This window comes from Dermochelys coriacea, chromosome 7 (assembly GCF_009764565.3).
Source record: "Dermochelys coriacea isolate rDerCor1 chromosome 7, rDerCor1.pri.v4, whole genome shotgun sequence".
Lineage (NCBI taxonomy): Eukaryota > Metazoa > Chordata > Testudines > Dermochelyidae > Dermochelys > Dermochelys coriacea.
Window position 1 is genome coordinate 124,710,007 of NC_050074.1, and position 15,083 is coordinate 124,725,089.

At 54.9% G+C, this 15,083-nt stretch overlaps 2 protein-coding genes across 8 annotated transcripts in view; one reads left to right on the plus strand and one right to left on the minus strand.

Moving 5' to 3' along the window:
• DPCD (deleted in primary ciliary dyskinesia homolog (mouse)) overlaps nt 1-10,428 on the plus strand; it is an 11,540-nt gene extending 1,112 nt beyond the window's left edge. The window contains exons 3-6 of one of the 5 annotated variants that reach the window (XR_006283030.1): nt 681-866; nt 1,717-1,850; nt 8,794-8,896; nt 10,155-10,282. Coding sequence is in view for 4 of the 5 variants with exons in the window: in XM_038408152.1 (XP_038264080.1) it covers nt 681-805; nt 1,717-1,850; nt 8,794-8,896; nt 10,243-10,347 (467 nt within the window). In the remaining variant the exon portion in view is untranslated. Of the gene's footprint in view, nt 1-680; nt 867-1,716; nt 1,855-8,793; nt 8,897-10,154 lie in introns of all 5 variants that reach the window. The other 4 variants (XM_038408152.1, XM_043519931.1, XM_043519932.1 and 1 more) reach the window with 4 other exon arrangements.
• Nucleotides 10,429-12,683: 2,255 nt separating this feature from the next.
• Nucleotides 12,684-15,083, minus strand: part of FBXW4 (F-box and WD repeat domain containing 4) — a 91,564-nt gene continuing 89,164 nt past the window's right edge. The window contains exons 7-9 of one of the 3 annotated variants that reach the window (XR_006283029.1): nt 14,455-14,596; nt 14,099-14,240; nt 12,684-13,085 (exon numbers count right to left, since the gene is read on the minus strand). Coding sequence is in view for 1 of the 3 variants with exons in the window: in XM_038408150.2 (XP_038264078.1) it covers nt 13,340-13,456; nt 14,099-14,249; nt 14,465-14,596 (400 nt within the window). In the remaining 2 variants the exon portion in view is untranslated. Of the gene's footprint in view, nt 13,457-14,098; nt 14,250-14,454; nt 14,597-15,083 lie in introns of all 3 variants that reach the window. The other 2 variants (XR_005293813.2, XM_038408150.2) reach the window with 2 other exon arrangements.

Genomic DNA, 15,083 nt, shown 5'->3' on the forward strand with positions numbered 1-15,083 from the left:
GAGTTGCCCTTACTACTAACTCCCCCCGGCAGCCTGGTGCAGCGGGAACATGCCGCGAGACGGGCAGTTGGCCAGGGTGCAGCCTTTTCCCAGGCGTGCTGCAGAGTCGGTTCTGCCAGGGGTTACCTGCCTGCAATGCCCAGTGACTTGAGCAGGGCCAGCCCTGCTGTGAATGAGAGCGGAGCTAGGCCCAGGCAGCTCTGACGTCCGTGCCACGTTGGGGAACCTCTTCCCCGAACAGCAGCACTGCTGCCATAAGGAATTCAGCATGGCAGAATGGCACGGCCATTTGCAGTGGCCGAGGGTGCAGGGCAGGAACACGTACCCTGGTGAAAAGTGCCACAAGGGCTTCAGTCACCTCAAGTGGCCAAGCTTTTGGTTTTATGTCTCCCTCCAAAGTCAGCCTCTCCAGCACCTGTTGTGAATGTAGAGTATTGATTCAGTACCATCTCACAAAGCCGAGCCCCTGAGTCACTAACTCCACGGGCTGAGTTCAGCTGCATGGGGAGCAGCTGGTGGTCATCTGCCCTTTGGGGGAAAGGACTGTGCAGGTCATGGGAATGAGACTCCATCAGCCCCCTAGTCTGATGTAGCCAAGGCTCTGGCTGAGGTGTTGGCTGGGATTTTTCACCAAAGCGCAGCTTAAAGAAAAGGGGTGACCCTTCTTCTTTCCTCCACAGCTAGAAAGTGGCGAGAGAAGAATGCTCTGGGGAGCTGCGGCAAGTGGCAGGTTGAGGTGGGAGAGCCGACCATGCACCCTGAGGGGGCACTGGAATCGGAGCTCATAAAGGAAAGCAGCTCCAGTGTACGTAAGGTGGTCCTGTTCACAGCAGTAACTAGACCTACAGCCTCACAAACTGCAACCAGTGAGTGGCTGGGAGGCTGAGGTTATGGCTTATCTCTGGGGATTTGTTGGGCTGCCAGGGTAGAACACCAAATTCTCGGGACACCTCTCAGCTGGGTTAGGACTCAAGTCTTCGGCATCCAGAAGGTGGGGGACTGGGGAAAAAGGGAAGGCCTTACTGTTTCCAAGGGACCTGTAGGTTTCCTAAGTGGACGACTCTCCTTTATTGCCCTGCTAGTTGCCTCAGTTTGTCTGTCTTCCATGAAGCGGCTTGAAAGGGCATCTGGAAATGCCAGTGAGTGTAAAGCACTGAGAAGGTGACAGCTCCAGTCGCTGCTATTACTATGTCACACATGCAGTGCTTTGTGCTGGTCGGTCAATCCTCCTGGAAGGGATGGGGGGGGTGGTCTGTCTTTGTCTCTATTCTGCAGCTGAGGAATAGAGGCCCGCAGACATGCCCAGGGCAGCACAAGTTAGTGGCAAAGCCAGATCTAGACTCCAGCAGTTGTGGATTTTTGCCCACGCTGCTGCTGTTGCCCTTCCCATGAGGAAAGGCAGTGGGCAGTTCCTGGAGAGCCTGAGGCCAGATTTCCTTGTACCAATGGCAGCATAAGTCTCCCCGGCCCACCTACTCAGTGGGAGAGTGATCTAGAGGAAACCTACCCTCATGGATGCTGATCAGCAGCAGTGCAGGTGCTGCCATGGGAACAGGGGGAGAGAGTGCAGAAAACTCTCTGGGTGCCTCATCACAGGCTCTATATTCAGACTGGAGTGCCTGTCTGACACTCCTGGCCCCAGTCGGTAACCTTAGCATGTAACCCCAGGAGCCCACCCCAGCGGTGTCCCATCAGACATGTCTGTGTTTGCTGTAGCCTATCTTCATGAGGAGGGATACTCAGACCAGTTTCCAGTGGCGGATCCGGAACCTACCCTACCCCAAGGAGGTCTACAGCATCTCTGTGGAGAAGGAGCAGCGCTGCTGTGTTGTCCGCACCACCAACAAAAAGTCAGTAAGCACAGCACTGCCTTCACCAAAACCTCCTGCCTTGTTTTGGTTGGTGTGGGAGAGAGCTAGAGGCGGAATAGGTGATCAGACCGGAGAGATGTTCTCTCCAGCCTCTGGAGGAAAGTGGGGGGGCCTGAGCAATTTCTTGGCTGCTTTATACATATGGCTTTGCAGACCCCTCCAATCCCCACCACTAGTCAACCCTTGGGCTCCCCAAACTGTTCCTCTGCTGCACCTCAGTCCTGTCCTGCAGCACCCTCTGGTATTCAGGCCTGGGTCCCTGAACATACCATAGGCAGTGGTTCCTCCTTTCCTCTTCCCTAGACTGGGATCACCCTCAATTAATGCACCTCAGGTATAACCAGAGGGTTCACTGATCTCTCTTTTGAGGCCAAGCTGCATTGGGAGGTATATATACCTTTGAAAGTGTAATGCCTCTTGTGCCCCAATATGGTGGAGCAAACTGCAGAGTGCATCTGTAATGGATGTGGCCAGTCCTCCCCCAGCACAGCTCCCCCTGCCCTTCATGGGGGCACTGCAAGCACCACTGACCAATCCCACTGCCTGAGGAAGGGCTTCCTCTACCCTCTCTGTACTGTAACGAACCCTTTAGTGACCATGAGATAGAATCTAGAGTGGGGGAAGATCCAAGTCCCCTCCCAGCCAGCTCCCTGCTGCTTGCAACTCTCCCCAGTTCAGTAGCTTCTTCATCTGTCAGTAACCTGCGGCTTGTTCCCTCTCCTAGATCACCAATGTAAAATTGGCCCTATCCTGACCTGGAGGGTTCCCTCTCCGGGATACATCCCTGTAACTTGATATTGAGACACTAATCAAATTAATCAAGTCAGGGTACCTGAAGCCACAGCCAGATTGGAGATGGGGACGCAGCCAGCTGCAGAAAGGTGCCTCAGTTACCCCCAAACAAGCCAACTTTCTGATCTAGAAGTAAAAAACGCAATGAGTGGCGAAGCCAGCCTGGATCTGCTATGGGTAGGGAGGAGCTGTCAGAATAAAGGGAAGCTTAGGTCTGTCCACATGGCAGTGGGGAGCGAGCCTCCAGCCCGGGTAGACAGACTCGCATGATCTTGGCTTGAGCCAGCACACTAACAGCAGCAGGGGGGATGGTGCAGCTGGGGCTCTCAAGCCCACCCGAGCCCTTGGCTCTGAGCAGGGGTGGCTAGCCCAGGTATCCTCTGGAGCCACAGTGTCCACGCTGCTGTTTCTAGCCTGCTAGCACAAGTGTCTCTCCTCCATGCAGACATACCCCTTGATACCTGCAGCAGCCCCTGGTTTGTTAAATATAATTCCCTGCTGTATAATGACTTGAATGAGACCAGCTCTGCTCCAAAGCGATTACAGTCTGGGTTCAGACACAGGCCTGCAGTCATGGGGAGAGGAGGAAATTCTCTTTCCCTCCACGTGCGAAAGGGCCTACTTGCAAATCGGGGACATTCCAGGGGTTGCTTAGCAGGAGCTGGAGGCAGCTGCCTTGTTGTGCTCTTCTCCATCTCCCAACGCTGTCGCTGTAGCCAGAGAGAAATGAGTTTACTGGGGAGAAACCCACGCTGGAATTGCCCTGCTTAGCACCCAAGCCTTTCTCGTCCAGCTCCTCGTAACTGGCTGTAGGTGGTGCTGTTGCCAAATAACTGTTCCTTCCCTTTCTCTTCCGATCCCCCGCTTGGGACATTTAACAAGGCCTGCTCCGAAGCAAAGCCGAACAAGTGGCGGTAGTAACCCTCCTCTGCCAAGTACCCCCAGCAGTCCCAGAGAGGGGGGGATGCACTAGGAACAGGACATGGCCACCCCTCCGCATTTAATAACCATAATGTCGGTAGGATGGGGGCAGAGGTGCCTTTGCTCCCATGGAAGTGCTGAGCATTTGGGGTTCTCAGCCTGGGGAGGTGCAGGCTGAATCCACCCAACTGGGACTCGAGGGGGAAGAGTGGCCAGTTACTCAGACAGAACCAGGTCTCTGGGGATAAACTGATGAGCTGCCTCATACACAGCCAGGCTCATCATTTCTGCCCGGGCTCCACATCGTGCAGCTCAGGTTTGTTCCACCTGCTTGGAGCACTGAGCAGGGGTCAGGTGACTGCCTCCCATGCCCTCAAGGTGTTGGGTTGTAGAGGGGTTTCTATGCAGAGGCGGCAACCCTTCCTTTGGCCTCTGGAGAGCTGTGAACGGCAACATTTCTGCTGCAGGCCAACCTGGGCCCATGCATAGAGGTTTGCACATGCATGTACATTTGCCATTTTCATCTTGAAACTCGTTCACCAGCTGGAAGGGGAGAGAGAGGGCACGCGGACAGGGACATTCACAAATGCTTGGGATAGCGTGAGTGGTTGTGCACAGGAGTACTGAAGTGACAGGCCATTTCATTAAGCTGGAAGGAAGGATTCTCACTGAATGGGCAGCAGTAGATGACTGCTGCTAGGACCTAGAAGTGATTTCATCAGAGCCTCACCTCTCAGTCACTTAATTAGTAGCCTTGGAGCTGAAATTGGCCATGTCTAACCTCTTATCTAGGGTTTGAGCCGGCTCCCCTTCAAATCAATGGGCGTCCTTCCCTTCGCTGCAGTGGGCTCTGGCTCAAGCCTTGGCTGAGCACTGGCAGTGTGTTTGGTGCTGTACAGTAGAACACCAGCGTTACGAACTGAGCAGTCAATCACACCCCTCATCTGGAACCGGACATACGTAATCAGGCAGCAGCAGAGACAAGAAAAAGGCAAATTCAGTGCAGTTCTGTGTTCAACAAACTACTTGAAAAAAAAAAAAAAAAAAAAGCAGAATTTTTTTCCTGCTTAGTGACGTTTCAAAGCTGTATGAAGTCAATGTTCCGTTGTAAACTTTGGAAAGAACCAGAACCTTTTGTTCAGAGTTCCGAACGTTTCCGAGTTATGAACAACCTCCATTCCCAAGGTGTTTCGTAACTCAGAGGTTCTACTGGACAGTCACAGGGCCTGACTTTGCAAGAGGCTGAACACTTTTAGTACTCCCTGGTTTTGGTGGCACTCAGTGGTCCTTTGGCTCCGGGAGGATCACAAGCCCGTGGAAGACAATGTACTAGCAAAGACAACGTGCGATGCTCCAGGCAACACGTTCTCAAAAGGCGACTTCTCCTCCCACAGCAGGGAGAATCAAGAGAGACTCTACTCAAGCCAGTATGGTTACGCAGCTGTAAAGCTAGCGAAAGATCAGAATCACACCCCATGCCCATACAGATCAAGTACATCCCTGGGGCAGCGCCTGGATTGTTATTTGTGTTTGGTGTGGGGGTTATTGTGGCAGCGTGTTAAGGAGGGAGCTAAAAGTTGTTCGCCTGCAGCTGGAACTTCAGGTCACTCAGAAAGGGCTTGCATTTAAAACTGCCATGTTACCTCAATGACAAGTTCCTTGGCCATGTCTGAGGAACCTGGCTGTAGAAATAAAGTTATAAGGATCTGAAAATTGCTCTCCTTAAAGGACGTCAACTACACTGACCACGCTGCCCTGTGAGCACAAGCCAACCAGAGTGGGATCAGCTAAGAGTTTTGCAGCTGTCCGTTTTGTGCTTTGGTTTTTAAATTAGTTTTCATTTGTCTTCTGCTGACTCTATGGCAAGCTTGTGCAGGGAGGAGCTAGGAGAAGTAGTTCTGGAAGTAGCAGCAGCAGCTGAAGCAGGCTAATGTCCCTTGTGGACAATTCGGATAGATCACTTGGTCCTAGGCCCCTGGTGCTCAATTCTGTCCACCGTAGCCAGTGGGAGCTCCATCACTGACTTCCTTGAGAAGCATCAAGCCCCCTACAGATGACAGATGCGTCGGGCACAATGCCTTAGATAGATGAATTCTTCCGGATCCTGGATCCAGACCCTGCTTGACTAGAAATAAGCAGACAGTGGCAAAGGAAATGAATCCACAGGTGGTTAATGCACCATCACAGGAGAGAAATTAACCGCCCAAGAGTTCCCACAGCACTTGACACTTCAGTTAACTCTTTATACAGGGGAACTAGCAGTTCAAAGGGGAGAGGTTCTGATTGGGGAGCAGTCGCTGCTGAATGTCTGGGCTCTCTGGCTCTAAGTCCTTCGTTACTACAGTGCAGTAAAGGGTTTTGTAACTAGAATTCTCTCTCCAAGTAAACCCATTTCAAACAAGACTAACAATGAATTCACTTAAGCAACATACAACCTCTGCCAGCATCTAGTCAAGGAGTGGCCTGAGAGTGCAGTTCCAACCTCTGCCACAAGGTGAGAGCCAAGGGCCGAGAATCCCAGTCACCCGAGCAGGGCTAACAAATCCATTTGCCGGCCTCGGAGCAAGAGCCACACACCCAACGCAAAGGGTGCTGGTAGCTTCTGCCCAGTTGCTCCCATTCCCTCTGGCCACGGGGAAGGCTGCTCAAGTGGGATTTGCCTAAAACCTCTTGCTGTAAAATAAATCCATTAAAGTAAATTCTGAAAACAAAACCGCAAAGCCGCCTCCGCCCGCCCACCAAACCTGATTCAATTCTTGAAGCCAGAGGTAGCGGTAATGTTACAAGGAGGAGGGGGATGGCCAGGCAGATCTGGTTTCCTTTGATCTTGTCACAGATTTGAGTTTGAGGCCAGTCAAAGCCATTCTTCTCCCCTGCTCCTTAGTCCTGGGGCAGCAGAAGGCTGGTGTTTCCATTGATGGCTCCCAAGCCCTTTCAAACAGTGGGTTTTTCTGTGTACTGCAGTTTTTGTCTAAGCGGTAACACTTCCTTACCATGGCTTTGTGTTCATCTAATCTCTGCTGTTTAACCTTTGACACTTCCCTTATTATCCATGTCTGCCACCTTTCCCAAACACCGACAGCAGCGACAACACAGAATGGTTTGAGCCCTGCGGTAACAAACCGCTTGCATTCCTCCTGAGCGAGAGAGCCATTTGCCCTTTGTATCTGTTTTCACCAGGACTTGGAAAATAAACTAGCTGCACTTGGGGCAGAGGTAGAGAGATGCCGGGCTTCATGCAAAGCCATCTTAATGGAGGCGAATCCCTCATGCTCTGACAGTAGGAAATAAACCCTTTTCCGGTCAGTTCGGGGCACCTTGGGGCCAGAAACGTGTCAGTTTCACAGACCAATGGGGCTGCAGGCCTTGATGGAGGACGAAAGCCTGAAACCTCAACAAGGGCTGGAGGGGGGATGGAACCATCTCCATGGAGGATGTCAGCACCCAGAGAGAGAGGATGGTTCAGTGTCAGCCATCAGGCCGCAACGGGGGGCTTGTGGTTAAAGCCCCAGCAGTGGGAGCCACCAGAGTGGAGTTCCCAGCCATACTGGGCCAGACCAAAGATCCATCTAGCTCAGTATCCTCCGTCTTCCAACTGTGGCCAATGCCAGGTACTTCAGAGGGAATGAACAGAGCAGGTAAACATCAGGTGATCCATCCTGTCACCCATGGGGCTCTCTCTGCCTTACCTCAGGCAGGAAAATGAGGCTACAAGGACTTAGTAGTGTGTTAATGGGTCATGTGCACCTACCTCCTTCCCTCCCTGGAGAAGTCTCTGCTCCTGCACGCAGCATAAAGCTCCCCAGGTTACTCCGTGAAGCTGTTCTTGGTTCTGGCTGCCCAGCCGAGAGTGGAGAACAGAGCCAGCTGCTGCCTTTTTCTCCACCCTCTTGCTGGCCCAGACGCCCTCAGCTGGAATGCAGTGTAGCAGCAATGGCAGTGTGAGGGGGACTGCATGGACAGGTGTCAAGAAGCAGGCTGCCGACAGTCCCTTTTTGTAGGGGGCCAGCGCGATCACCCCTGGAATCCTGTGTCCCAAGAGCGGCACCTCATCACCAGAGAGCTTGACAAAGTCTAGGCAGTTCCGAGACGAACAATAGAAACGATTGGGGGACTGGACGGCTTGATTCAAACAACTGAACATTTATGGCTCCCGGAAGAGACGGCCAAGTGGTGGAGATGCTGCTACAACTATTTCAAGAAGAGAGGATTGATTTAGGATGGGCCAGGGGGAAACCTAGGCGGGATGAGATCGGGTGAATAAAGGGGTGAGTTTGAGGTTCAGGAGCAAGGAGACCCTCCTGAGTCACCAGAGCCGACGCCTGATTAGTTCTCCAGGGGATGAGAGCTCCAGTCATGGGGACATTTAAAGCCAGATGTGACCAAACATTTGACTATTGGAAGGCACAAGCCTGCACTGAGCCCCAGGTGATGGGCTAGTTGGGACCCAAGGAGCTTTTCATTCGGATTTCTATGGCTATGAGTACAGGTCCTGAAGCAAGCCCCTCCCTGGGCCTGGAGAGAGCAGCAGACACGCCAAGGGACATATGGACCAGCTAGTAATGCTGCACTTGAGGAGCGTCGGGTGCCTCCCTTCCCTTGGGAGCGCTTCTGTCCCCTCTGCGCCAAGCAGATCCGCTGTACCACATGCACCTTGCCAGGCCGTGCCCCGCTGATAGCTCAGGAGGCAGCAGCACTGCATCTCGGAGCCCTTGCGCTGAGACAGCGGGAAGCCCAAGGCCCTGCCCGCCCCGGCCCCTTGTTCTCAACCTGCTCGGCAGCTCAGGCTGGATTTGGAGAAGTCAGTTTCTGGGACACGCTTGGCTCAAAGGATGCAGCTGCGGCAGCAGCTCGCCTCTTGCTACGAAACCGCGGACTTGGAAAAGCAGCTAGAGCGAGTCTGGCCTGGGCCCCTCCTGAGCCTTTTCAAGAGCGTCCGCTACGTTCATATCCCTCCATTTCTGGGTTCCCCACAGCAGACAGCTGGGGTCTGATTTGCAGAAGTGCTGAGCCCCTGCAGCGAGGGCAGTGGGGGCTGGTGCGCTCAGCTCCTCACCACAGATCGATGGCCACTTCTGAAGGCTTTGGCCCGAGGGAGGTGCAGGGAGGGCTCTGGTTGAGGGGCGTGGGAGCAGACGTCACCTCACTGGTGTGCACTTTGTGCAGGACCAGAATTTTAGTCTCTCCCCTCTCTTGTGCTTATGTGCAGGTATTACAAGAAGTTCCCCATTCCTGACCTGGACAGATTCCAGCTTCCCCTGGACGCGGCTGCCCTGAGCTTCACTTATGCCAATGCCACCCTCATCATCACGGTGAGATTCCAGCCCGCGTGGGAATACTGGGTCCTGAGCTTTACATCCTCCGTTTCACAGCTAAGGAAATGGAGGCTGAGAGAAGAGATTTGCCCATGGTCACAGGGGATCCAGTGCCAGAGCTCACCTGCCCAACAGGGGGGTCTGCGTGGCAGAATCACGGATGCTTGTACGGTATCTTTGAGAGCCAGTGTATGTGCTGACAGTCCGCCCATTGCTAGGCAGCCCTTGGGCACAGGGACATGCTCTCTTCCTAGAGAAGCTCACAGTCTGAAGAGCACAAGGTGTTGTTACCAAAGGGCCTTCTCCCAATGCTGCCCCCGAGGCCTGGATTACTCCCCTTCCTGTGGCAGCAAACTCGTCCCCTCCCCAGCTCACTTTTCCTGGGAGGCCCATCAGTGTTACTCCCAGGTGCGGGGCTGCTCTCACGCTGTTTCACACACAGGGTCACCCAGTGCTTTGGGCACGGGAGGATGTGCCAGCTCTGCAGTGAGACATCTGTGGGCAAACAGAATAGGAGCCAAAGGTACTCACCAGCTGGCAGGGAGGGAGTGGCTGCCTGCAGCCATCAGAGGCCAAATGGTCACCTTAGAGCTGCAGCTCCTTGCCTGTCCCAAACTGAGAAGGCCAGCGACCAGCGAAGTCTGCTGGATCCTGGTCAAGAGTGAACTTGAGGCAGCGTTCAGGGCCCTCTGCTGCTCCAGAAGAACTAGGCCAGCTGGACCATCCTGTAGCTCTTGTCTGACCTGCCTGCCACAGGCTAGGGCATTTCCCCACTGATCCCTGCATCCGGCTCCTTAGGTTGTAGTTGACAAGGGAGCTCCCAGGGAGATGCTGGCCCTGGGCTGGGGTCTCCAGCTCCCTGCCTTCCAGCACCAATACAAAATTTATTACAAACCTCGGTCAAGAATTCAGCTTGCACTGAAACTTTCCAGGCTGCCGCTTCCCAGGGCTTTCTCCTGCTTCACTGCTCATTGCGGGGCACGAGGAAGTTCCTTCCACATGGCCGGGGCGGAACCCACTTGGAGGATAAGGGGGAGATGCAGGGTTCTCGAGGTCAACCTGTCACCTTCTGCCTGTACTATAAAACCCATCCCAAATCATGGCCAATGGTCCCTAGCCAGGGTGCTGCCCCCTTGCTCCAGCAGGCACCAGTCGGATACAGGCAGGTGGCAAAAGAAGCACATTTCACATTGCTGTCCACCTGGATCCGTGCTGCCAGGCAGGGAAGCTGCTAATGAAGATGCTTCTCTCACAGTCTCAGCTTAACTAAGCTGCTTGAAGTGGCTAGCCATGCAGTGCTGGTCTGAATGGGAGCACTGAGCGGCCGTGTCTCTTCCCTGCAGTACCAGAAGCCCCAGGAGATCCTGGCTGCGGAAGAAGAGCTGCAGAAGGAGCTGAAGAAGATCAAGGCAGCTAACGATGGGGACGGAGAGTGCAAGACCCAGTAGGCGATGGCTGCGGGAGGGTTGGGGCAGAACCGTGCACTATTTATTTTGCTGCTTTTTCTAGTTAAATGATTTCCACAGGGAGGTTGCTTGGTTTGCAAGAATCATTATGACTTGGGCTCCATCGGCCACGCCGCACTCGGGTCTAGGAACACAAACCTCAGGGCTGCTTTCTCTCCTGCCCTCCCGCTCCCGTTCGGACGGCAAGCACTGAGCTACACAGTCCCTCCGGCAGCGTGGGATGCCAAAGAGAGCGAAGGAAATAATGCAGCCAACAGCTTTCTCCTCCCCTGTGAGCAGAAGCTCTGAGCTCCCACTGAACGCTGCTGAGCAAGGAATGTCCTCCACTATTTCTATATGGCTCACAGCGGTGCTGACCCAAAGCAGTCAGGGGGGCTGGGATTAGACCCTTAGGGTTGTGCCAGGAAGACCAGGCTTCGCAGGGGCTCCCCTGCCTGGCTGTGTCAGAGGAGCTATCGTCATACCAGGGAAGCTCTGGCTGTCTCCCCGTTGCCCTGGCATCTGCTCCCTCTAGCTGTGTACTTAGGAAGATGATCTTGGGCCTTAACCACCTTTCCAAACAGTACCAAGAACCGCCTAGCCTGAACCCAGCGAGTCCCTCGGAACGCCAAGCAGTGCAGCCACAGGGAGGAGGCAAGCGGGGCACAGGAGCGCAGGCCAGGAAGTGGAGTATGGGGCAGGTGACTTGTGTTGCAGGGAGAAGTGACTGTAGTTATTCAAGGTGCAATTTGGCCAGCACAATGGGGCCAATAAACCTGCTGTTTCCCATACACCAGGGACCATAAGTGCCTACAGGCAGTTTCCAACTCCTCTGAAGTCACGCTGGGACCCCAGGGAAGAGCACCACCTACAACTCTGCTCACTTCTTCTCACACCCCACCTCCAGCTGACAGCAGGCTCACCACAGCCACCCCTCTAGTTCTTCTCCCACAGCCTGAGGTGCAAGCCTCCAGCCAGGTCAGCCCTGCATTGGTCAGGAAGATCTAGGTTGACTTGGTCCTACATCAGAGCTGATGACCTCTCGAGGTCCCTTCCAGCCTGACATTTCTGAGTCTGTGAAAACAACCTCCCTCCCCACCGAGTCCCAGGGCCCACCCCTGCAGAGTCCATGTCTGCGAGATCTACAACTGCCAACTCATCAATACAGCACCAGGCCCACTCCCAAATTACTGGCAGACCCTTCCCCCCTTAAAGGTACCACGCCCTGGTTCTCCCAGCAGGGCATGTCTGATTGTTGCCGCTTCAGTTATAAGCTACACAGCAGGGACAGCATTAGTAGTTATAATCCCTCCTGCCTGGGGTTTCCTTGGTCATCTCCCCATCCAGACACTGACCACCCCATGGCTGTTAGCATGTGGGAACTGACAAATACAGCTTGAGGTCAGTTGAGCTTCCTAGGTACAATGTCAACATTCAAAAGTCACCTGCGGTCGCCACCCCCTCCACCACAGAGCGGCAGTGTAGCCCTAACAGGTCTGCACCTGTATGTCCCCTGGGGTAGGAGGAGCGCCCACTTTTCAAAGCAGTTTGTGCATGGGCAGCTGTAGTTACAGCCCTACAACTGCAGCAGTGGCACAGGCAGTTTGAGTTCTTTGCCCTGGCACACAGCCATGATGCAGGCTTCTCCTCCTTCACGTCAGGGATACCCCAAAAGTACAGACCAGTGCAGCCCATGAGCACCCTCAACTTGAATGCAGAGGTGCAGCTCCCAGAGACAGGTCCCAGCATGCAGTGCTCCAGCTACTTGAAGACAGAGCAATGCATGGTGGAATCTGTAGTCTTTGTAAGATGCAGCTTTAGTCCCAATTAGGGCATCTGTGATCTGTTCCATCTGACGCCACTTAGGTGTGGCCCCTGGGCTCCTGATAAGCTGCCCATGAGGCCCTACCTTTGGAGAAACTGGATTTGCTGCTGTAGTACCCGCAAGGCCAGGGAGGCTGAACAACTTCAAGGCAAGGCAGGTAACAGGGTAAGTCTCTCCTGTACCCCATCCAGTTCCAAGCAGGGACCTGCTTTGAAGGTGAAAGGCAAAGCTTTATTTAGGAAGATGTCCTAGCCTGGCAGGTTCTGCACGTCCTGTGCAAGAGAGCAGAGCTGGCCATTTCAGTGGCACTGCTTGCCCCACTCCGGGTTGCAGGATCGGGCTGATACATGTAGAGATTAGCGGAAGATTACGGGTTTGACAAAACATCCCACATCAGTTTTTGCCTCCTCTCCCCATGAAGGTCCAGGGGCAAGATTCTGTGAGCCCCTTTCCTGCCCTGTGATCAGCATTAGCACCATCCCGAACCAGCGCTAGCAAGAGACAGGAACCCTTCTTCCATTTCCCTTTAACATTTTATTTGGCAAAATGAAACTGCCCCAACCCAACCGACCGCGCAAGCCAGTCCTGTTATCCGGCAGGCAGAGTCGAGCTTTGGCAGGATTCAGCCAGAGCCTGCCGAGGTTTCAGCTCCCGGATCGCTTCCCGTTCACCGTTTCGGAGGCCGTAATAAAGAGCAGTCAGGACAGCAGGGGCAGGTGCAAGGTTGGCTGCGCCTGGTTGTTCAAGGCTCTGTCACTGCTCCCAAATCAAATGCATTGCACACTCAGTCCTAGATTCGCTCTGCACTGCTCAGACACCCGGGACCAGGGCTGCCCAGCTGACGGGAACGTCTGCGCGGCTCCCCCGGCCGACCCACACACACTGCTTCTGCAGGAAAGAAACCAAACCACCTGAACTGTACAAAATAAAAGGGAGTAACGGACAATTTGCCTTTATTTAAACTAAAAGGCAGGTGAGTCAGAGACAATCTGGCTCTTCCAGCGCTCAAGGGAGATGCTTTCTGGCCGCTAAGGAATTCTTTGAGAAGTCTTCATGGCCGTTTGCCTCTCTCCCGCCCTGCTATCCCTGAGCTGAGCATCAGATTGGCCAAACTGGGAGCAGCCAGAGGCAGCTGTGGTGCAGGAAGGACCTTCGCCCTTGGCCAGGGCATCAAGGGGCAGTGAAGTCAAGGGCGTGCAGGGCAGACGCCAGGGCGGCATAAAGGTAGGTGGTGGTGAAGCGGAGGCAGTACACGGGGCTGCTGGTGGGGGAGGACAGCGAGAAGCTCTGCAAAGAATGAGACAAGAATCACTTTTCCGACAAGTAACTGGAGCAGCCTGTTCCGAGTCAGATACCCAGCAGGGAGGTGGCAGCCAGCTGCCATCATGGCTAGCAAAGGGAATTGGCACAATGGAGACAGGACTCTGCAGAGGTGAGTGTTCCCATTGGGGGTCTCCCTCAAAGAAACTCAAATTTAACACAATTAAACTGACACCTCTCAGCAGCCCCGAAATCCTCTGCTGGGAGAGGAGGCCCAGCCGGGCCGTGGCAGTATAGGCTTTCCACCTGCCACCACCCGCCTGTGCCCCTCTGCCTTGCTCTGCAGACACTAGGGCGAGAGGGGGCCTGGTCTCTGGGGCCACGCGAGGCCAACTGTTTCTGCAATTTGGGACCATCGCACGCAGGCAGCGCACGGCCACGGGATGGGAGTGACTTCTGATCCCCACCCACCTGGGCCAAGATGGAACCTGTGACCTCCGGGGGGGAAGACCCCGAGTCCAACCTCTGGACTCTGGGCTGTCCGGTCATCGCGCTGCTCTCGAGGCAGACTGAAAAGCCAGCAGGCAGGGGTTAGATACTGAACCGGCACAGAAGGGAGGCTCCTGGGCCCGTAGGCCAGGCCCAATGTCACCGTCCATCACGCCTCACCTGCAAACACCTGCTCTGCCGTTTGTCCCAGAGCCGCACCACACCATAATAGGCAGAGCCACTTGCAATCATGTGATTCCCGTCACTCCTCACGCAGTACAGGGCACTGTCGTGGGGCTCCTCCCACTCCATGACACACTTCCTGGGGGTGGGAAAGAAAAGCAGAGGTAGCTCCCTAGCACCGGGCAGCAAGAAACCGAGCTGAGCGCCAGCTCCTCAGCCTCGGCCAGAGGAAGTCAGGGGAAGCTGGACTGGGGCTGGCCTCCAATTCCCTCGGAGGATTTGTCCCTGCGGGATGCCCAGCTGTAACCAAGAGCAGCACCCAGCCCTGGCTGTCAACCACAGGGCGCGTTTACCTCGTGCTCATAGCGCAGATCCCAGGACCGGATGTAGGTGTCGTAGCCACAGGACAGGAGGGTGAACGGTGTCTCATAGACGACGTCCAGGACTCCGGCTCCTCGGTGGAAATCAGTCCCTAAGCAGGTCGCCAGCTGCCCACTGGAAAGAGAAACAGGAGGGGGATTGCTCCCAGCACAGCACCAGGGCTCTCTGTGGTATCACGCCATGTTCGTGTGCCTCTCCCCAGTGCCATGGGACTCGCGAGAGCCCCTGAAGTCCCAGGGTCTCCAGGTATCCTGGACTCAATGCCGGTAACACGACGCCATTCCCCTCTGCGGAGGGGGAGTGGAGACGGAGGTGGCACGGGCTCCGCCCTGCCTTCTCTGGAGCTATTCACGCTCACCCTCGTCAGCACTGGCAGGGCAAAGGGGAGATGGGACCCAGCAGGGCTGTCCCAGCGACAAGGCCTAGCTGTTAACAGCATGCAGAAGCCCTCAAAGCCACAGCGTCGCCTCCCCAGACAGCAGACGTGAGGGGAGCCACTGGGGGCTACACTGCAGCTCAGGTGTCTCCACTGGGTCTGCTGGTCCTGGTGGAGAAGGATCACAGGCCTTGCAGAGAGGGAAAGGCCAGCGGGACTGTGCAG